The 22,857-nt window shown below is 36.9% G+C and overlaps 2 protein-coding genes across 2 annotated transcripts; one reads left to right on the top strand and one right to left on the bottom strand.

Annotated features, from left to right (window-relative positions):
* Positions 1 to 238: 238 nt before the first annotated feature.
* LOC131797521 (E3 ubiquitin ligase Rnf121-like) lies at positions 239 to 9,454 on the bottom strand. Its single transcript, XM_059115142.2, has 8 exons — positions 9,225 to 9,454; positions 6,869 to 6,927; positions 6,173 to 6,314; positions 5,262 to 5,416; positions 4,430 to 4,658; positions 3,911 to 4,050; positions 3,123 to 3,224; positions 239 to 2,285 (listed from the first exon to the last, which is right to left on the bottom strand). The coding sequence occupies exons 1-8, from the start codon at positions 9,255 to 9,257 to the stop codon at positions 2,165 to 2,167; spliced, it is 981 nt and encodes a 326-aa protein (XP_058971125.2). The 5' UTR covers positions 9,258 to 9,454; the 3' UTR covers positions 239 to 2,164.
* Positions 9,455 to 9,528: 74 nt separating this feature from the next.
* Positions 9,529 to 22,814, top strand: LOC131797514 (N-alpha-acetyltransferase 15, NatA auxiliary subunit). The gene is made up of 22 exons (XM_066160901.1): positions 9,529 to 9,689; positions 9,810 to 9,894; positions 10,078 to 10,182; positions 11,328 to 11,416; positions 11,693 to 11,761; positions 12,455 to 12,589; positions 12,991 to 13,144; positions 14,051 to 14,170; positions 14,511 to 14,606; positions 15,078 to 15,184; positions 15,599 to 15,671; positions 15,941 to 16,107; positions 16,663 to 16,815; positions 17,469 to 17,677; positions 18,220 to 18,289; positions 18,551 to 18,695; positions 19,287 to 19,365; positions 19,462 to 19,589; positions 19,872 to 19,970; positions 20,459 to 20,602; positions 21,185 to 21,282; positions 21,449 to 22,814. The coding sequence occupies exons 1-22, from the start codon at positions 9,639 to 9,641 to the stop codon at positions 21,650 to 21,652; spliced, it is 2,580 nt and encodes an 859-aa protein (XP_066016998.1). The 5' UTR covers positions 9,529 to 9,638; the 3' UTR covers positions 21,653 to 22,814.
* The last annotated feature ends 43 nt before the right edge of the window (positions 22,815 to 22,857 follow it).

Genomic DNA, 22,857 nt, shown 5'->3' with positions numbered 1-22,857 from the left:
CGTTCCTTATCTTTATGCTTTGTCGGAATAAGTTTATCAGATAAACTTTTTTGCTGACGGCCAGCTGCGAAGCCTATGTTTTTAAGTTTTTATTTAAAGCCCTAGAAGGATGTGTTAGTGTTGTGGGGGGGGGGGGGGGGGAGGGGGAGGGGGAGGAAGAGGAGGAGGATAGAGGAAAGTTTCTTAATTTTTTCTTTTTTTAATATAAATACAGAAAGCTTTTTACCTTTTCTGAAAAGAGGTTTGCATTTTAAAAATCTGTAATTGAGCTGGGCATGACTTTCAGACGAAATAATTCATTTATTTACCATGAAAATCAAGAAAACGGAGGTTCTGCTTGTCGACATTCACACCACTCCTCCACTTCGAATTAACTTACGCTCCCCCGGCGCCAGTTACTTTATTTCATTTAACAAACGTGTAAATGACAAAAGAGCGATGTTTTCTCCACCAAACCTTTCAAGTTGACTAATTGGTAATTTCTCTCACTGAGTACCTCGGCCTTCAAACGGAGAGATCGCAATTTCCTCTCTTAGCAGGAAATTGATTTTCATTTGGAGGGAAATTGTTTTTTTTTTGCTCTACCTACTCAGCACAATCAGAATTTGTTTTCACTAAAATTAATTGCAACGGTGTTCACGTAATGGCGATGGAAAAGGTGTGCAAGAGAAAAGCAGAATAGGATCATCTTAACTATTATTATTCCACGAAAACCCCCTTCTAATATAAAGCTGCTATCTTTGTTCCGTCGATCAATATGCAATATTTTGACAGGTTTTCCAACTCTGTTTTCCATTAGAACTCCAGCGTGCTTCTAATAAAATGTTTTCCAATTATTCTATCTTATTCACATACTATGCCTTCAAAAACTTCATTTTTCATTTATTTATAGATACTATTGCGATAAATTCTGTATTTAATTCCTCTAAAAACGAAAATCAATATGCGAGATTATTATGCCTGCTGATCAAAAAAAAGATTTTTGTTGCACCATCAAATCCAAATATAATCGGAGATGTCAGTTGCACAGTTTGCCCACCAACTGCGATTCTCATAAAATTATTTTTTCGAACTTTCAGACGGCAGGAAACGTATTTGTTGGATTAAGAATAGATAAGGTTCAGAATAACTCTGAGAATCATAAAGGCCGTGGTCTGTGTTTTCTCCGAAAGCCGAAAAAAAAGATAAAACAAACCAAGGCCTAGAAGATTCTCGTACGCGTGCAACAACTGTGCTGGATAAAACGTTTTATTTCGCCGACAGAGAGTTAAGGATGAGAGTTTCCTTTAAAAAAAAAAGAAAAAAAAACATTCTGATAAAATTAGGATTATCACTGACAATAATACATTTCAAGTAATCGTTAGACGGCAAAGTTGAAATTTATTAAAACTAACAAAGAAAGACAGATTGAAATTTAGAAATAAAGAGGCTGAGCACTCTCTTATTTAAAATATTAATTCAAAGCAAACGATCCCTTTGAGCTCTAAGAATTGAAAACTGTTTTTCCGTAATTCGGCCTTAGAGTGCGCCACTTGCAATAAACCTTTGGTCTCTAATTGCGTAACGAAACCACGCTAAAGACGAACAGCTGTGTGCTTTTAGCCGGCGAATCAGAAAAGAAATAGTGACACCGATAGTTTAAGATAAAAAGTGACTGGCACTTTTAGAAACCAGCTCGGAACAAAACAGTGACCCATGCGGTTATTTATAATCAAACTCCAACCGTGGTAGGTCTTAGAAAATATTCGCTACTTCCAGAGCAAAAACACTTTTAAAATGCTCTCCTACGAAGAAATCGTAGCGTAAAAATCGGTAAGTATTTTAAGGTCATACATGAAAGTACCATCAAAACGCACGCTCTGCGATGAAACCGAGTGACGAGTTAATAGCAAAACTTTGAAAATAACTCTTCATACTATTTTTGAACGAAAGAATACGACGTTTTGTTTGGTGCGATAAATACATGTTCCAGTTCGAAAACCAAACTACGAACGGAACCATACTTTTAACAATTAAAAAAAAATCTCTTGATATAATAAAGTACTGAACAAATACATTTCTTCCAATTGCTGTTTGAATTTGGGCAAATAAAACTTTGTTTGACGATAAATTTATGCGAGTTTTTGGTAGATTAAATCATTCTTTGAAGAAACAGCAGCCGTAGCTACTCTAACCCTAAACAATAAATTATTATCTGAACTACAACTATTATTATGGGTTGCCAAACCACTAGATATCGGATCCAGTCCAACAGCTGTCCAAATAGGACGTGAGGGCGCTCCCACCTAGGGATTGGTCAAGGAAAATACATTGAATCGTTGGCAGAGAGAAAGAAATGCGTGGGAAGGGGCTATTTGTTGACGAAGTCAGGCCTCCATGGCTCGGCTGATTCGACGTTGCCAGGTGACATGATAATGGATGTTTGGGGAACTCGCGACGTCTCACGACGTCTCGCGATTGAATGATAACCAATTTAAATTTATTTTCCCAAGACAACGCATGAGATGCTGTCTGAGGCTGTTTATGAAATACTATTCGTTTTAGCACGAGTGTGGGACAAAAAAAAAATCTGAGCTCCTCGCAAGCAGTCGCTCCCAGACTTGCGGATTTAGCAAGACCGATGCTCTACCACAGAAGGAGAGAGAACTCGTGAGCGAACTGAGGCCTACCCTAGATTCACCTGTGGCAAGCGTCCTGTGCATTGTTAGGATCAGCAATGACAACAGCGTCATGCGAATAAATAGCAAACGAATGATGATAAATTTCGAGCTGGGTCCTCAGTTACTCATTGTTTGTGGGGGCATTATTGTGCATGATACCATTTGCTAACTCAACAAATTCGCCCACTAATTTCGTGCCAATAATTTAATCGAGTTGCATGCACTACGGACGTGAGATGTAATCTGATTCGACTTCCGCCAAGAGGGCAACAAACATATGGAGGGATTGCAGAGGCCTACCTGCCCGATCAAGGAAATGCATTACGAGAAATGAGCAAGGGAAACTTAAATCAATCAATGGTTGTAGAATGCTAGTCAAGTCTGATCGTCTATTCCTTCCGTGTTAAACCATCCAGTTAAAAAAACAACAACAACAACAAATGACAATTTAAAAAAGGATACGGGTTGCAGAACATTCTCTTGAGGTCCACTTTCTCTTTACAATACGGACAGGTTTGTTTCTTTCCAACAATACACCAGCCTCGAATACAGAACTCGTGAAATCTGAATCGTGTTTGGTTAAGAATCAGGACTAATGCATAAATTTGTCGGTTACGAAGTTTGACTTGTTGTAAACTGAACTAACAACCTACAAATTCATTTACTAAGATTATCCTTTAAAATTATTGCAAAGAAAGCACGCGACTGAAAAAAATAAAGAAAAACAAAAACACCACACAATACTGATGGTCTTAAAATCGGCAAAATTCAGTCTAACCAGTCTGAGAGCTTGGGTCACTACTCTCACTTAGGAATTACGCGCGGCTCGATTCGAAGTTTCAACATCACTCCCGCCCCGCCCCCTTACACACCCACGGTTATTTGCTAGAGTGGAGAATTTGAACCGGATGTGTTGAGTCATTCCTGCGGAATGTAAGTGTTATATATTTAAATGTACGTGTTTCGCGAGCGAACGGCTCAGAAGAAAAGGTCTACAAGATCTAGGTTTTAAAGATTGGTCAATCTGCAGAAAGTCACAGTCGCTGATTTTGCCTTTTAAAAAAGAACAGGGCGGGGCATTTGAAGTTAATTTTTGCCCGAGGGGGTGGACATTTGAACAAACCAATCTTAAACAGTTCAATACCCAAGCGGTTGCGCGGGGGGGGGGGGGGTATGTTGAAGCTTCGAACTGATCGGCGTATTGCATCAAACAGCATCATAAGATTTTATAATAAAATCGGTAAGGATACAAATGACCACATGTAAGTTTATAAGTTTTCTCAGGCCCATCGTCCTCATCCTCATCACTACGCAACACAAGCTCCTGGCCACATACTGCACAAATATTAGTCTCCAGACTTCTGCTTGGGAGGCCACCTTTACTTGTGTACTAAACAAAACCACAAAGCGAGATATATCAAATACATGAATTTATCCTATGCTTATATCATATTTCCTAGTTTGTGATCAAATGGCAAGTGCATACTGTACTTGCTGATACAGCTAATGTACATGTATCTACAAAAAAACCTCTTCAGTATCATAAAATTGAAAAAAGGACAGTTACTGTCCATCTACCGCCACTAATAAGACCTCTTCCTACTGTCTGTTTAGCCTGTGAGTAAGCTTGTTTTTCTTTTGCCTGTGCAACACAATTATCTGAAGAGGAGGGACTGTATGTACAAGGGTATATAGTCTAGCTGACAGCATACCACAACAAGAAATTAGGATCTAAAAAAAAGGTAAAATAATCATAGCCTCAAACTTACTCCTAGTTTTGATGCAATTTTATCAGCACAAATCTCCGCAAAATCTCTGCCAAGAACTCCAAAATAAAGTCCATAGAATAACACTGTCACTCCAAACTCCATCGCTGTATCAGGCTTAATTGCAAACATCAGATTCATTCCTAGCATGGTCATACAAACAATCACATAGCCTAATATTCCCAGGCCATAGGTTACTTTGTGCACTAATAAAAACCACTTGTAAACTAGTCTGTAGAGAAAAACAGATCATATTTGAATGTTACATTCAATAAAAGCTAGTTACAAGCCATTTAGCCCTTTCACCCCTAAGACTGACTAACATCTAATTTCTCCATGCAGTAACTCCCCTGAATCAAACATCAAGGTCACAAGAATAAAGGAGATGATCACCAACTAAAGAAGCTCTTGATTGTTGAACAAATTCTCTTTGTAAGAACCCTCGGAAATGTCTAGAAAGTGGTATGGAGAACATGCACACTGATATTATGGAGTAAAGTGTTAACACCATCTGTTTAACCTGCAAGCAGGTTCTCTATACCCCTTTGTAAAACTTAGTCACATAAAATTATTTGGCCTTTTCATGCATCACAAATAATATCAAAAATTTTTTCATGTTCATGCAAAATTTGAGACCTTCCACAAAACAATAAAAATCAAATTCATGAATTTCATTTCAACTTTTTCTGTTCTTGACCAGTCTTATCTTATTTGTTCAAGGACACTTAGTGGTCTGTTTTATGACTTCTATCATATGAAGTTCATGTCCAGTCAAAACCCTGACTAAAACCTAATTCAACCTCTGTTTGCATTCTTAACATTTTTCTTTACTTACCTTGGGGTACTTGGTGCTACTGGTTTTCGTGTGGACTTGAAAACAATAAATCCAGTTAAAACTGAGAATAAAGCCCATGCACACAACATGCGCCAGAACTTGAGTTGTACATTGAAGTAAAGAGGAATTAACCACATGCCAACAAGGGTCACAGTCTTGAATAAGAAAGAAAACAAAAATGTTGTAATCAATTATTATTTGGAGAAGATGATTATTGGTATTTCTAAATAATATGTCTCAATAAATGAAAACATTTTACTCTAGGCTATTTCATTTCAGATAGTTTTGTGACAGTGTACATTTATCAACAAAAAAACTGATATTAATCACAATCATTTAAAGCTCTTAACTATTAGGGTTGAGATGCACTGGATGAAATTTCTGTGCAACACTTCCAAATAGTTTCTTAAATTTACATTTTCAAAAAAAAAATTGACTTCTAGATTGCAAGAGTAGTTTCTACAGCAGTTCAGAAAATAATTGAGATGTTACAAGTGCCCTGCTGGGTCAAAATCTGCACTGTCCCTCTGTAAACCCATACATGTAGCCATTCAATAAAAGCAATAGACTGCACTTCCTATATGCTTAGGGGTGTAATCACCCACTTAAGATGTTGGCAAAACATGAGAAAAGTTTGTAAACCACTCACCTGCGGTAGCTTATTTACAAACTTTTTGCCTGTTCTTCCAACATCTCATGGTTTATTACACTGTTAAACTGACAGAAAAAATGTGCTTTATTGCTTAAATAAACCACTTTGGTCTTAAAAGACCTTAAGACTTGGACTGTATACATGTTGGCCAGACGAGACTTGCCCACAGCAATTCATGTTGCATTCACATGTGGATATTATGCTAAAGTAAAAACAAAAAACTCTTAAAATCAAGTTTTGATTCAAATTGATTATTCACCATGAATGACTTGTAGTAGTGTTTTTTCCATTTTACCAGAAGAACCTGTGCAACTATTAGAGTAGAAAATAAAATAAGAACCATCTCCATGTGCATTGCTTCATGTCCTTTGTGTTTAGCATGTAACTTTTCATGCTCTATCCTGTAAAACATAAAACAAAAGATGATTTAATTTACAATTGGACATAATTATGATTTAACACAAAAACTGTCTTATAGTCTGTGTAAGAATTGGATTTTATAACAATTCTTTTGAACCTTAGAAATTTGTCAGGAAGAGGGCATTATCTTGATAAACATGTAATTGTCTAGAAGTGTATGGCAACTGTTGGGAAGACTTGATAATCAAATTTTGTTAGTTTGGTATCCACATACAGTGTACTTTCCAGACATAAGGAAAAGTGCTTGCATGTTTCACTCCTGTTCCCTTACATGAACACTGTACATGCATTCTCCCCACTTCATATGGTTCAAAACCTTTTGAAATCCCTTGTGCATGAAAAGATGGTCTTACTCTAAAGCTGATTTAATTCCTACCTACCGGTAGTCTGACTCCTGATTAAGAATTCTGTCTTTTATGACCACCCTAAAAAACTCACCAATTTTTTAACTCAGGTAATTAAAAGGCTATTCTTGCATGAATTCAAAAGCCTTGTGCAATATGCTGCTACATGAAAGAAATCAAGGAAAGTCTACCTCCATAATTCCTCTTTGCTGAGTGGTTTTACATTTGGAATAGACCCATTACTTTCAACCTGAAATAAATTTTTGTACAATTAATCTGATTGCAAATAGATTCCAATCTATAAGTTGCAACCCATTTCTTTTGTGATAGATAGCAGATGAGGTCAAAATGTGATAGGAAAAAAAATGTAGCACACGAAGTACAGCCAAGTGTGTCACTGATGTCCTGGTTCACATCTTAACTATATACTACAAATAATAATAAACCTAATGGCAGTAGCTCACAAGCTAACAATGGCCTACAATGAGAGGCAAAAGTCTAAGCACAACCCACTACAGTACTTTTCATTCTTTTTTATAACCCTTACTTCTCTTCCCCATTGCCTGATGTCAACAAAAGATCTACTATTTATTAACATTGTTTGGGGGAATTTTCAATTACCGTAAAAATGTGCAGATAAGCAGCACCCTGAATTTAGCAGCTAAATTTTGGTCAAAAAGTTTTTTTGAAAGAAATCAAAAGAAATCCAAAGTCAAGTATTGAGAAGTCTTCTTCATCCACTGTTCATTGAATGTAAACTCACTATTAACATTTCAATAGGAAATACTTCAAATTCTTACCCACAATTTTAACACTTTAATATAATGAACATCATTTCTACCAACTTTGACAAATGACTGATCTTTTTCTGGTATTTGTTGATAGGAATTTCTTCATTCATCACAGTTTTTCCATAGATTTTTGCATTAAAACAAGAACATGAGCTGAACATTTGAAGCTTAGTAACCAGGTATTAGATCGGATGAAATTCACGACACCTTTTTCAAATGTTCCCGCAGATAAGCTGCACCCCTAATTTCTAGCAATGATTTTTGGAAAAAAGGTGCGGCTTATCTGCAGGTTTTTATGGCAACTTACAAGAGGTAATATGAACTACAAGATTTCTATTAATTTTATTAGGTGAAGGGTTGTCAATCACCCACTAACAAGAACCATGACGACTACTTTTGCCTTATTGTAGTTCCACACAGAGTTCTCTGTAGCTCAGTACTTAAGAGCATCACAGTCTGAAATGCAAGGTTCTGTGGTTGGATTCTTCATATGGATGAGTAAATCTGGGTTCCCTCCAAAGAATAATATCCCAGATCTTCAGTTCTGCACTCTGACACTCTACAACTGAGCTACAGATTCTGCATCATGATGTTTTACCCTTTATAAGTTATAAGTACCCTGTGTTTCACACTTGACTGCAGATCCTTAATACTCAACCCTTTAACTCTCATGAGTGACCAAGACAGAATTTCTCCTTACAATTATCAACACACTATCAACCAAATAGCTGACAAGAATAAAGAAATATCAATTTGGGGATAATTGATTGATCCAATACTAAATTCTCTGAACTAAGATTACTAGAATTGTATGGTTGATAGTAAAGAAAATTAAAAATTTGGTCTGGGAGTTAAAGGGTTAATTTACATGTAATATGAAATATAAATTTATACATGTATATAATGCATATATAAATATATATTGACTGTCTACACTATTTGGTCTTAAAATTATTAAAAAATCAATTAACAAACATCTCGAATGACACAAAATTATCTGCAATAGTCTTAGTCTGTTTCCCAATCTAGTTGTTCTGGTGTGTGCCTGCCCCTCCTACTCCCAATAAAATGTTGACTTCCCTCAATCTAACTTTGCAGCTGGAATTCTACACTCTCTGGAGAGAAGCTAGGGCAGCCCTTCTAAAATAAAATAAAGGACTTCTTTCACCAAAAGAGGGACCTTATTTCAATCAGCATTCAAAGTGCTTTTGCTAGTGAGTGCACATTGCAAAATTAAATAAGTCCCATCTAGCTACTTTCATGTATGATCGCTGAGTCTGAAATATGACAAAAAAAAAATCCAAGATTCGGTGGCAACTACGGTCTGTGACTTTAGAGAATGAGGAATCATTTTTCGAGAAAAGTCCTGTCCACGATTTTAAAGAAGCGGCCTTGTTCATCTTACTTTCTTAAGTACAGTTACCGTAATAATCTTCATAAATTATGGCAAAGATACAAAGTAGGTTACTCTAAGGGACATAAATGAGCGTCTTTAAACTCTTTTGTTTTTTAAATAACTCAAACTCATTCAATCCCAGTTTTAAATACTCAAAGAAACTCGATCGCTTCCAAAAAATAATTTTTATCTATTCCAAAGCGACCAGCATTTATTTAAGAGTTTTACACTGATTTATGACTAAAATTTGACGTAATTGGTTTGTGCTGTTGATCAAAATAAGCGTATGCAAGTTTATAAAGCGTAAGTCGAGTAAGAAGTAAGCAGCTCAGTTTTGCCCTTGATAAGAAAGTCACTAACCGCTATCTCTTTGACAACATCTTCTTCCGCCATCTTGCTTATGAACGTGGCTGTTAGTAGTGGGTGGAAAACTGGGTCGAGGACAAAGGTTATTTTCAAAAGGCGACTTTGAAATATTTGAAATAACGGTAAAGAGAAAACGCTATACTATCCTACAGCTAAGAAGTAGAATTACTCTTTTTCTGACAGATAAGGTTACGGGAAAAATAACCCCTGATGCATGTTTGTGTAGATCTCAAGACTTGAACGTAGAGCAGGCTTGGTCACTCAATCAATCGACTTACTCAGTGTCCCGAAGCACTACGGGTAATAAATCAGCCATCGATGCAGTCGCCATTTTGGTTCGTTCCACGAGGCCGGCCAGCAAATCTGACCTTTCGGTGGTAGAGGCCTGTCCTTGAGTAGTCCACCATCATGCCGACTACCCTACCACCCAAAGAGAACGCTCTGTTCAAAAGAATACTGGTAAGTTTTTGTTAAGGCTTCTAATAGCATTGGTACTCCGAGAGATCGCTTCTTATGACTGGAGCACGCCTTGTCGATTTCACGGCGCGTGTTCACTTCCTCGTTACGGTTTTTTTGCAGAAATGCTACGAACACAAGCAGTACAAAAATGGGCTGAAATTCGCCAAGCAGATCCTTTCCAATCCGAAGTTCTCGGAACACGGAGGTTTGTGAATTGTTTACGTTTGATCCGCATGTAAATCGATTTGTACAACCTGTGTACGTATTACTTAGTGGTCATTGATAAGCTGACATTAAAACGTTATCTGCACTCTGTCGACTTCTTTAGATCGTTGACTGTGCGTTTTACGTGGTCTTTAACTTAGAATTTCTTTTATTGGTAATGCAGAAACGTTGGCAATGAAAGGCTTAACTCTCAACTGCTTGGGGAGAAAGGAGGAAGCTTATGAATTTGTTCGACGAGGTTTGCGAAATGACCTTAAGAGTCATGTGTGTATCCTTGTCAGGTTTTGAAATAACATGTGAAAATTGTTAAATTAACTTCATCGTGAAAAAAGCCGCAAAGATAGTTACTTGGTAAAAGACCAATTAGATCGCATAGTTTACTCGCGTGTTTGTTTTTTGAGCTTCAGGTGTCCTTGAGCCAATTACATGAATCATGTGACACACTCCAAAGTAACAGGGTTACATTTTAGCGTCTTGTTTCACCTTTTCACACAACTTGTTGTTGCTTCGTGTATGATTTTCTACCTTGAGGGTTTCATTTGAATTATGAAAACATGGCTATTTTTGCAGTTTTATTCATAACCGTTTTTTCAGTTTCATTGATGCCAATGTTGTGCACATTTTCGAATTTATTGCCAAAAAGTCATTTCTTTCATTATACATGGTCTATACCAGTGATGGCAGCCAAAGGTAGATTTTATCTTGCAAATATCCACTTTTGAGTAATGAAGCAAAATGGTTCAGAACAGTCAGGGCACAAGTCTTCTAAAATTATATCTGAATTATTGCCAATAAGTTGGAATCTTCATTGCTGGCAACTAGATTGCTGTGACTTAATGCCAACAGGCAAGTAGAATAGAAAAAAAAACCCAAAGAAATTAAAGAAAGTCTTTTTTTTTTCTTGTTAAATAGTGGCTAGTGTTGTAGACAAAAACAATTTATTCAGGCGCTGTTCATACTGCATATTAAGGAGTTAACAGTCTTCCTTTTCTTCAATTATGTAAAGACTTCAGAGGGAATATGTAATACCCATAAGAATAGAATTCCAAGTACCTTGAATTATTCTAAATACTCAGTGGTAAGATCATTAATGTCCAAACTATTTGAATATATTTTTGTTTCTTTCCACATCCTCACTTCTTCCTTTTCACCAGTTCACTCAAGTTTGATACAGACCTGGACTATGCACTCATGGCTGGAAAGCCACATGGGTGATATCTCTCTAAGAGCTGACTAGTCACAGTGAAAGTCTTGGAAACCAATTTCCAGTTATCTCTCTTGTGTGCAACTAAAGCAGCCAGCTTAGTATGGATCATTTTATAGATAGACATGTGTCAGGACTTGTGTATTTGTACATGTAAGAGTTACAGTTTCTTGCTGTGTTTTGTCACTTTTACCTTGACTGTGAGATAGGTTGGCATGTTTATGGACTGTTACAAAGATCTGATAAAAAATATGATGAAGCAATCAAGTGTTACAGGAATGCACTGAAATGGGATAAGGTTGGTTATCAGGCTAATAGAAACTGGTTGGATTTTATGTATAATTTTTTCCTTTCACTTTGCTAAGCATATGTACAACTTTATTTTATTATTTTATTTTATTTTTTTTGTTGGGGGTTGGGGGTATCTATGCACATATCTTTACTGTGCAATGTTCCATTTTTCAGATATGGAATTTTCTCCAGGATGAAATTTATTGCTTAAACAATTTAAATTTGTGCCAGTAATAACACATTTACATGTGCTTGTATAACCAGATATTTTGTGTTCTTTTAGGAAAATATCCAAATATTGAGAGATCTGTCACTATTGCAGATTCAGATGCGGGATTTGGAGGGTTACAGGGTACTGTATGAATATCAAATTTCCAAAGCTTATAACTTTGTTTTAACTTAAACATAAACTTAAGAGTGCTTTTTACCTGTACGAACATACTTGCTGAATGGTCTTGTCAGCCATGAGTCTCCTAAAGATTAGTGGAGAACATCTGAAATATCACTCACAAGGTCATAAGTTCAACACTTATTGTAAGAATTTGCAGTTCTTTTTCTTTTAAGTATGCTTGTGTCATTTACTTCATAAAGTCTTCTTTCACTGAAACTTGTTTGTATTGCTAATTTTGATTTGAACATAAACAATATGTTTGATTCAATTAACACTTGTGTTTCAATGAACACTTTGGAGCTTTGACAAAATTTCTTATTTCCTTTTTCATTAGTATGAAAATACTTGTAAAGGTTGAAGATCCTCAGTCATTTTCTGTGTACCTGTTTCTCATTAACTGAAGGCATAGGGATCATTTATTACACATGGTGTAAATTTCCAGTGAATAGTTCTGTATACTTGTTTATTGGCATAACTTAATTGATTGTTTTTATAATTGTTTAAATTCTCATATTCCTGTTTTTAATGCATTTTTGTTTTGTTTTCATGTATTTGTTTTGTTTTAGCTTTTGTTATGGGTTTTTGTTTTTGTGGTTGTTGATTAATATTTGTTTGTTTGTTTGTTTTTTTTGATTTATTAAATATTTGCTGCAGGAAACTAGATACCAGTTGCTGAAACTCAGGCCAGGACAGAGGGCTTCTTGGATTGGATATGCTATCTCCTACCATTTGCTGAAAGATTATGACATGGCATTCACGATTCTGGATGAGTTTCGCAAAACTCAAAATGTAAGGATTCTCTTTCAGTGTTTTTTTCTTCAGTTCAATCTCTTGTACATTTGTACACCAATACACCTTACAAGTATCCAAGAGCCATGTGCTTAGAAGTAATTATTGACCTGAAAAATGCCTTACCATAAAAAAATAGGTTATTTGCAAGATTGCTTATTATGGAATGGTAACAGTTAACCCTTTGACCCCTAAAAACGACTAGCATCCAAATTCTTCTCACAATATCACCTCTGAATCAAACATTGAGGTTATGAGAATAAAGGAAATGATCACCAACTGAATAAGCTCTTGATCATAATACAAATTCTCCTTATCAGCACCTTAGGAATTGTATAGAGAATATGCATACTGATGTTAGGTTGTAAGGGTTTAATGGTATAATTGTGCATTTACATTAGATTTCCTCCCCAAAGTATGACATTGAGCATGGTGAGCTGCTCTTGTATCAAAATATGGTGCTCAGAGAAGCTGGAAGACCTCAGAAGGCCTTGGATCAGTTGACAAGCTATGAACTACTGATGCATGATAAACTTGTGGTGCGAGAAATCAAAGGTACAGTGCTTACCTAACTTAACCCTTTAACTCCTGTGAGTGACCATGACAGAATTTCTCTTTACTTTATTGATATAATGTCATGCAAACAGGTGATGAGAATTAAGAAAAATATCAATTATCGGATCACTAATTGATCTGATACGGAATTCTCCAAACTAACATAATGAGAATCATTTGGCAGACAGCAAGGAGAATTACTAATGAGATCTCGGGAGTTAAAAGGTTAACTAGCTTGTATGCAACTGTCAGATTGTCAAAATGTAAGAGGTTTAAATTTTGATATAAATCCAAGTGTTATTATGATTATTTTTTTTAATGTGGTTGTAATAGTTATTTTTAACTACATGTAGTTTTGGGAGTTTGTATGACTTAGGCAATGTTGTTTGAAATATCTTTACTACAAATACTGCATCTTTATTAATACTAGTGAAACTGTTAGAAGGGAAGTTATTTGTATGTAAAGAGAACTTTGAAACTTTCAGTTTCAGCATATTATTTTGCCATGAATCTATTATAATGTTATTCAATGTACAAGAGTACAATTAATTGGCAAGGTGTCATTAAAAACCGCAAGGCTTATTCTAATGAACCTTCTCCTGAATTTATTTAAAAGCTATTCTTTAAGGATCAAGTACATAAAATAGTTATTTGCACATACACAGACTTGATAAAGCAGGAAACTAAAGATTTAGCAGTTGATAAGAAAAGTTTCTAATTTATCTATAAACGTAAAACGTTGAACTTTAATATAAGCCTCAAAAATGGTGCTGCAATGCTGAAAGCCTTAATTAATAAACTCAGTGCATAGCATTTCTTTAACAAGTTGGGAAGTTACTTGTGGTACAGGGCATTTAGTGATTGTGTCAAGGAAGCTAAAGTCACTCCACTATTGCATTACTCCAGGGTCTTTACTCCTTGAATTAAAGCAGTTCAAGGAGGCAGAGCGAATTTACAGAGACTTACTGCGGAGAAATCCAGAGAATAAGCATTACTACCAAGAACTGGAAAAAGCATTACAGTTAGGTAAGTACAGATAGTTATGATAAATCTGGTTGTTTTGTTTTTGTTTGCTTTTTTGCAAAATTTGCCTCGGGTTTGAAGAGAATGTTTACAAAGGTTTTGAACTGTCTGTGAAACATTTTGTAAGAGTTACATGGGGCACTTCAATAGTCATAGTAATCAGACTGGAGTGATACAATGTTATCAGCATTTTTGTTACTGAGTTAATGTTTTCACTATATTTGGAGGGAAGGGGGACTAACAAATTCTTGAAGAAGTGTGGAAGTATTAAATGTAAGTCTACTTCTAATTCTCTTGCATCAAAGAATAAACTAAGGTTTTTGTTTTTTTGTTTTATGTGTAGAAAACCCAGATGACCGATTTAACCTGTACATGAAGTACTCTGAGTTATATCCAAGAGCACAGGCCCCAAAGAGAATACCCCTTTCTTTTACATCAGGTATGGGATATGTGTATATGTGTATCATTCCCAGGAATAAGTCATTCATGCATGGTACTTTTGAGGCCTATTTTCAACCTCCCCTCAGTTGAACATACATTACAGGTACAGTAGAAGTAATTGGGCTGGCCAAGTGAAACAAAGTAAATGGACAATGTTTTCCTCGCAGTTGACTGGCACCTGAATATGGGTAATGTGATGTTTGGTAGGCAGTTGATTTTGTTGCATCTTGGTCTGTTCCTACCCACTTCATGGATTTTCAAGGTGCATCATCTTGTAATTGATAGCAATATTGTTTACAAACCTTGCCAACTGTGAAATGTTTGATTTTAAGATGTAGATTATGATCATCCATGATTTAGTTCACTTTGCAATCAAGATCGGCTTGAGGTTGTCAGTCTGACATACTGTAGTTTCACATACCAGTTATGTGTGAGAAATGTGACTAACCTTCGTTCTGCCTTTTTTTAGGAGAAACTTTTGCTCAATTAATAGACAACTACATGAGACCTGCAATTCATAAGGGAGTGCCACCTTTGTTTAACAACATCAGGACTTTATACACTGAAAAGGACAAGGTATTTGCGCCCAGAGGATTTTAAATAATTTTTGTATTGTTTGGAAAAAGTTTCATAATTTGCTGTAAAAAACACTGTCAGAAGCAATCAGTGACTTACCTAACAAAGTAAGAAGTGGAAAATCAAATGGATATGAAGCACGATGTATTTCTAGGATTTTCAACTAGAGACTGAATGAATAAAGGAGAAGTAATTATGTTTTGTGGGTGAGACAGTGACTGGCTCACAACTGACGGAGAGATTAATTGAATGAATGATGTAATGTACGACTCGCTGACTGACTGGTTGACTGAATTGTTAAGTGGTTGACTAACTAATCCACTGAATATTTGATTGGTTAGTTTATTGACTAAATTGACCAAGTTGATTTCAATAAAAAGCTTGCAATAATAAGTCTTCCACCATTCTTTACAGGTAAAGATAGTTGAAAATGTAGCCCTTGGGTATCTGGACAATCTCAATACGTTTGGAACATTGACAGGGAAAGGTAAGAGCTTTGTTATATTTTATTAAGGTAAAGATATATAAATCCTGGAAAGCTCCTATCAAATGTAATTCATATTACCACTTAATTGTAAGCTGACAGTCTCAGCTGGAAACTCAATCCTTGATTCTGAAAACTTTTGAGAATCAATTTTCAAGGTCTTAGTGTCAAGTTTTGATTTTCATTCATTGAGGATTGAGTCTTGAGTATCAAGTTTCAATTTATGAGACGTACTACTGACAGTGTACATCATGGCTCCATTTGTTTTCCAGGTGGTGATCTTGAGCCTCCCACAGCAATCCTGTGGGTATACCACTTCCTAGCCCAGCATTTTGATTATCTACGGGACAGCAAGAAGGCTATGGAGTACATAGACAAAGCTCTGGAGCACACACCTACTCTAATTGAAGCATACATGGTCAAAGCCAGGATTTATAAGGTAATAAAAACTACTGTGATGGCTTAAGTCTCGGTAATGAGTCATTTTTTCACTTGAAGATAATTTACATGGTAGCATGTGGAGCAGATCTGCAGGAGGCAAAATTTTACATACATTTGTATGTATGTAACATTTGTAACATGTTTATTAACTTTATATTATATTATATTAACTTTTATTTTATTATTATAATTATATTATCATTATTATCTTATATTAACATTATATTAGATTATATTATTATATTCATCATACTAACATTATATGTAACATTAACAACTGTATGCTGGGTTTAAACCAAAGGAAAGGTTCACCAATGGGTTCTGGAGGGGGGAGGGGAAGGGTCAGAGCATCAATTTTTTTACTTCAATCACTTCCCTTCCCAATCCCCCCCCCCCCCCTCCCCTTTGTTACTGCCACCTTATGAGCATGAGTATGACTCATGGATTCCACTGCAAGAATGTCTCTCTTCTTACCATGGTTGGACTTACCTTGCTTCTTTTTTGAATGAGCTTTTTTGCATAGTCATTGGTCATTGCAAACATTATTTCTTAGCATGGCGGAGACATGGAAAAAGCTGCACATTGTATGGACGAAGCACGCTCTCTTGACACTGCTGACAGATATGTCAATTGCAAATGTGCCAAGTACCAGCTGCGAGCCAATCAAGTTCAAAAAGCTGAGGAAACATGTGGATTATTCACTAGGGTGAGTGTCTAAGCTTTCTAACCACAAAAGTCCTTTTTCAGCACACTAACCCTAAAGAGCAACAGGCCTTTGAATTCTCCTTATAGGATTCACCCTTGAAGGTCTCTCAAAGAGAGGAAAATGATTGCTAATTTAGGAAGTTCCTGATCATCAACCAAATTCTCCTGATCAGTACCATAGAAAATGTACAGTAGAGAAACATTGGGGAGAATATGTTTATTGATGTTTTGGTATAAAGAGATGAATATTGATAACTTGATGCAATTGCGCTGGTCACCAATAATGTCAATGATCATAAAGGAAATGGAGTTGATGATAATTTTATAGCAATACGGGGCATGTACATATATCTGTGTGACCAGTCTGTATTCGTTAATAAGGTATTTCTCTTTCTACAAATGAAGGAGCACTCAAGTTTTAAGATACTGATCAATGTTATAAACTCTCTCAAGTGCTAAGTTTATATGTGAAATGAATAAAACATTCTAACTGTTGTACTGCACTAAATTGTTTTGTTTCAAAGGAAAATTTTGGGAAGGAATCGACAGACATGTCTTGATTTGGCCTGCTGTAGACTGTATGCATTATGTCAAGCTTATGTTTTAACCATCTTGGTAATCCTGTGGCCACATTCTCTTTTTTTAAATTTACAGGAAGGAGTTGGTGCTGCTGAGAACTTGAATGAAATGCAGTGTATGTGGTTCCAAACAGAGAGTGGTTATGCTCTACAAAGACAAGGAAAGCTAGGAGAAGCTTTGAAGAAAGCCCACGAGATTGAGAGACATTTTGATGAAATTACAGAGGATCAGTTTGATTTTCATACCTACTGTATGAGGAAAATGACTCTTAGAGCTTATGTGAGGTAAGGTTCTTGTCTTTAAGAATACAAAGCTTACAGGTGGTATTTATTTCCAGGGGGTGGTTACATTGGGTAGTTCAAGAAGAGATACATGGGAGGGGAAGGTGCTTTTGAGATTGGTGGAGGCAATAACTGGATCTGAATACATTGGGTAATCATGGCAACCCAAGCAATTTCACAGTATTAGCCCCAACTAAATATAACAGGCATTTGCCACTGGTATTTATTAACCAAACTTGAGGTGGAATTTCTATGTGGCCACAAAGTGATGACAATGCACAAATTGACAACCCTCAAATATGTGACTCTTTAGCCTATGGGTAGTCCCTCCTATTAGATGAAGTTGGTCAAAAATATGCAGCAGAAACAAAGAATTGATGTTCGCACCACAGATTTCACCATAAAGGATGGACTTCTCATTGTCTAAATTCTTTCCATGACAGATTTGCTGAAATCATTTATACCAGATGGATGGTAACGTGAATTTATCTGACTTTATAGAGCAAAGGGCCATAGTGGATTAAAAATTGATTGTTTTATTTCAGATTGCTGCGGCTTGAGGACGTTCTTCGAAGCCACCGATTTTACTTCAAAGCTGCCAAAATGGCAATAGAGGTAAATTTACATCCACACACACTGCAGAGAGACTGAAATTGGCTGAAGTAGATTTAAATGTCTTCTTCATGAACTCGTGAGAGAAAATCTGACCTAAACATGCCAGCACTTGTCAGTAGAGGAGGGACGATTTTGCAATTGTCTTGTTTCACACAATTTGAATCTGTTGGCAAATTGTAGTGTTTTTTTCTTTATTGATGCTAGTGCAATCCCTTTGAACTAACATATAGATTTTCTTCTTAATTTTCTTCTTCATTACAGTGTTATGTTCGGCTTCATGATAAACCTATGACTGCAAGCGATGAAGATGCTGAAGCAGGGTCTAGTGAGCTCTCAGCCAAAGATTTGAAGAAACTACGAAGTAAACAAAGAAGAGCAGAGAAAAAAGCCCAGGAAAGCAAGAAGGGTGAGATTCCACAGGCCAGGAAGTGCCTATATTTACCTCTTAGCTATGTTGCCTTTTTTTTATGGAAAACAATAAAGGAAGCCAAGCTGTTTGTTACCCTCCATAAGAAACATACAGCAGGAAGGAATGTAGGGTTATTTCAACATTTCTTGTTGCCAGCCGTCCCCCATTCCATACTTTAGATTCCAGTTGATAAGAAACTAGATAGTGTTGCTCCCCCTCCCCCTCCCCCCCTCCCCTATGCCATTCAACCATGACCGCCTTTCAGAAGGGAAATGGTAACACTGGTTTTAGTATAGTCTATTTCTCCCCCCTCCCCCGAGTCTCGAAACACTTCACGTCACTGCTATATCATGAGACACAGGCAGAAGGGTGGAATTACGTGTCATGACACATCCAGGAGGATTATGTTAGTAATTTTAGATTAACGGTGTGCATTTCGCGCATTAGATCCCCTTCAGAACCCCTTCACTACACTGTGCGCGTATGCTTTCGACACAGGAAAAAAAGGTGTGACCTTTGCAGAGACAAGTTGCCCCACTCTTCGCTATATCTCAACGTTAGTGTTTAATTAATTTTTTTTTCCTTCAGCCACTAATGACGTAAAAGAAAACAAAGAGAGTGACAAGAAAGCAGATCCCTTTAAAGAACCTCCGTTGGAATCAGACGCGTTTAGTCAGGGTAAATATTGAAATGAGAAACATGCCCCAAATTTCTTAACGGACAATGTATCAGTGTGCCGGTTTGTATTGTGTTCTCACGGTAGTGTACCCTCTTTTCACCAGGTGACAGATCCAGTAGATCAAGCTCTCAAATTCCTCCGGCCGTTACAAAATCTGGCGTCAAGTAGAATAGAAACTCATTTGTTGGCGTATGAAGTGTTCAGCAGAAAAGGTACATTAGTGCTCACACGCATGTATGAACTGACTGAAAATGGTTGCTCTTGTCTTTCTCAGACTAGTCTTTCTTGCAAGTTGAGTTAGACGGACCGTTCGTAGTCTGGTTGAAATTTTACGACTTTTCAAAAATCAGAAAGCTCGTTTAATGAGCATTTGTAACGAACGGTCAAAACGATCCTGCTTTCTTGTTGATTTGCAATCATCAAGCACTGTTTTCCGGAAAACTAGTTTTTTTTTAAATTTTTTTTTATGTAAACATGAAAACCTTACATTACAGGCAAACTTCTGCTGATGTTACAGTCTGTTAAACGTGCGCACGCCATAGATGCAAACCATCCCAAGCTCCATGAACACTTAGTCAAACTTGCTGTCAAAGGTGAGTGAGAGGCTCATCAACATTGACTCCATGGTCTGTTTGCTAATTTGTCAGGGCAAGAGGGAATACAGGCTTGGAAGGGCAACCTCTCTGCTCCGAATTTTTACAAATGTTTAAATGGACAATACACTATACTTCGAGTCTCTTAGCAACAGGGGATCTCACGCAAACCAGAACGGCGACGGCAATGAGAAAGTGGCAAATCAAAATTCTTAACCCTTCACACCCTAACATCAGTTTGCATTTTCTCCTTACTGTCCTCAATATATTTCCTGATGTACTGAAAAGGAGAATTTGTTTCACAATGGAGAGCTCCTCTAGTTGGTGATAATTTCCTTTAATGTCGTGACCTTAACCTGTGATTTTGGGGTGATATTGTGAGGCGAAATTAGATCCTTGTCACACTTAACCTATCGATGGATGAGCACTTTTTCGTCGAATTTTACGCATCATTGTTTAGTAATAATTAACTGTTTTTCCTTTTCCAGTTTCTGAGTCAAAGCACATGAAGGAGCCTGTGGCAATTGTAATAGAACGAGAGTTGAAGACTCTTCTTGACGGAAACGATATCAAACAGTTTAATGCCGATTTCTTGGAAAAGCATTCTCATTCCTTGCTTCATAGATTTTCAGGTGAATAATAAAAATAAGTTCTAGTTTTGTTTGAAGAACGTACTGTACGTCTTAACTCTTTTTCACCCCAACATCAGAATAAATATTCTCCGTACTGTTCTCTTTACATTTCCCATGGTGCTGACGAGGACAACGATCGAGAGCTTCTTTAATCGGCGATCATTTCTTATATTCTCCTGACCCTAATGTTTTGATTCAGGGGTGATGTTGTAAGGAGAAGTAAGATGGCAATCACACTTGAGGGTCAAAGGGTGTAATGACGCATTTCTCTCCCTCTGTAAACATGCCATCACAACTGAAAGAATAAGGCTTGTCGCAGGCTTGATATGAAGAATTGTGATTCGATCTGTCGCCTCTTTACGATTTTACTGGGTGGGGGAGGGGTGGTTAAGGGGGAAGCATTTTGGTTTAAAGCTCCTCTGAGAAACCAAGAGCACTTCTCTGTGAGCTTCATACTTTTTCAAGTCTTTTTTTTAGCTGTGGAATTGTTAGTCATCATGCTATCATAGAGTCGACTTTTAGTTTCGTATCTTGCAAATGCTGACATGATGTACTAATTTGTTAGTTTGTTTGATTTTTCAGGGAGCAAGATGCTGTGTCTTTTGGATGCTTCTAAGGTAGACGATGCGCTGGCGCTGGTTACGGACTTATCTGATAGTCTAGAAGATAGGACATTAGAGGTAATTTTACACGAAGCTACGTTGAAGACGGCTGGTAGAGGGAGCTTCTTCGCTTTTTCAGTGTTAGCTAACCCTAACCCTTAGACAAAAGTAAACTAACATAACCCTGGTCCACAGAGATTCGGTGTGGTGAAATTCGCTTAATTTTGTTTTTGTTGTCTTACAGACCTGCACAATGATTTACAACGCTCTTTTAGAGGGTACGTTTGGCGAGTGCACTGATTTGACAAGGGAGTATTTCCTTAAATGCAGGACTGTATTTCCTTTGGCTTCTGTGTTCGCAAAAGACGACGGAGTTGTCGGGAATGTAAATGGAATAGACGGTGTCCAGACTGGCGCAAGCGAGCCGTTATGCGACGGCGTGGCTTAAGTTGAATGACGAAACACCTGAGCAATTTAAACTGCCATTTTATGCAGACACGCCCAACGGCCTTTTAAATGTGTGGAGAATGGAAGATGAAAAGTCCATGATGTACTTTGTTCAGAGAATTTTAAGTATTTTGGTGAAAGAATGCTGCAAAATATGAAAACCACTTCGTTGGGTAGAAACGGGCTACTCAGAGAAAAAGTGGTCGAAAGTGTTCTTAGGACTTGGAGGAGCTGCTCTAACAAATGATTGCAACAAACATTGTACTAAATTCTCGCGAGGTGTTACACCTTGACTCTTGTCCCATGCAGAAACGATTAACCAGGAACCGAGTTCAACTTAGATTTTGACGCTGAAAGCTGGAGTTAAATTGTAAAAAATCCAAACATTGTTTCCATAAGCCTCCTTCGTAGCTTTTCTTTGGTATGCCAGAAAACTTTGTTTGACATCTTGTGAACGGCTACGAAGGAGACGAGAGCTCTTTGAGATATTCCAAAAAATTACTTATCACCATTTGAATCACAACGCAGCTTATTTTTAAAATAAATGAACAATTCACGATGGAATTAGTTTCGCCAAGCCTAAAGAAAATATTGTTAAACATTTCCATTTAGGGTCTTCTTCAAACGCCAAAGATTTTATGAGCTGAAACGTATAACTGGAATTTGGAGTATAGTTATGTTCGTTTGTCTTAATTAAGAACGGTTATTTCCATAGGAAATGACAGGGCCATTTTCGCTGACTTCCTTAGCTAAGTAGAGCCAGAAAAAGGCACTTTTCTCAAACCACTAAATATCCTGGAACTTTGTTAGAGACACGTTCAACATCAGGATCAAAATGCGTCCTTTTAATAATTTCGGTTGGCCCTATACGAATTTGACTAGGGCTCACGAATGGATTGGCTTTTGAAACGGACGCAAGTCGCGTCATATGTGATCCAAACTTTCTAATCTGATTGGTTTTCTTTGATTGGAGAGTGAGGATTGACCTATTTTGATGACTTTCGACGCGAGTTAACATGAATATCCCCGAGTTGCATAGGTTTTTGGCGCGACTCGGAAGAGAACTGAAGATTACACTTGAACATAACAGTTAATGTTCACCCACACAGCGCGTTCTTATCTCGATCAATCAATAAAACGATAATTTCTTGGACAAAACTCAAGCAATGCTTTGTGGCAGTGTACTTATTACGAAACTGTGACAGA

This window comes from Pocillopora verrucosa, chromosome 14 (assembly GCF_036669915.1).
Source record: "Pocillopora verrucosa isolate sample1 chromosome 14, ASM3666991v2, whole genome shotgun sequence".
NCBI lineage: Eukaryota > Metazoa > Cnidaria > Anthozoa > Scleractinia > Pocilloporidae > Pocillopora > Pocillopora verrucosa.
Note: the sequence above shows the minus strand (reverse complement) of the source record. Positions and strands in the feature narration are given on the sequence as shown.

Excerpts from the sequence above, each read along its gene's own strand:
- LOC131797521 (XM_059115142.2), bottom strand. The coding sequence starts at position 9,257 with ATGGCGGAAGAAGATGTTGTCAAAGAGATAGCG. Across the intron at positions 6,315-6,868 it reads AGCAAAGAGGAATTATGGAG|GATAGAGCATGAAAAGTTAC; the intron begins GTAGACTTTCCT and ends TATGTTTTACAG. Across the intron at positions 5,417-6,172 it reads ACTACTACAAGTCATTCATG|ACTGTGACCCTTGTTGGCAT; the intron begins GTGAATAATCAA and ends TTCTTATTCAAG.
- LOC131797514 (XM_066160901.1), top strand. The coding sequence starts at position 9,639 with ATGCCGACTACCCTACCACCCAAAGAGAACGCTCTGTTCAAAAGAATA. Across the intron at positions 11,417-11,692 it reads ATGCACTGAAATGGGATAAG|GAAAATATCCAAATATTGAG; the intron begins GTTGGTTATCAG and ends GTGTTCTTTTAG. Across the intron at positions 19,971-20,458 it reads AGTCAAACTTGCTGTCAAAG|TTTCTGAGTCAAAGCACATG; the intron begins GTGAGTGAGAGG and ends TTCCTTTTCCAG.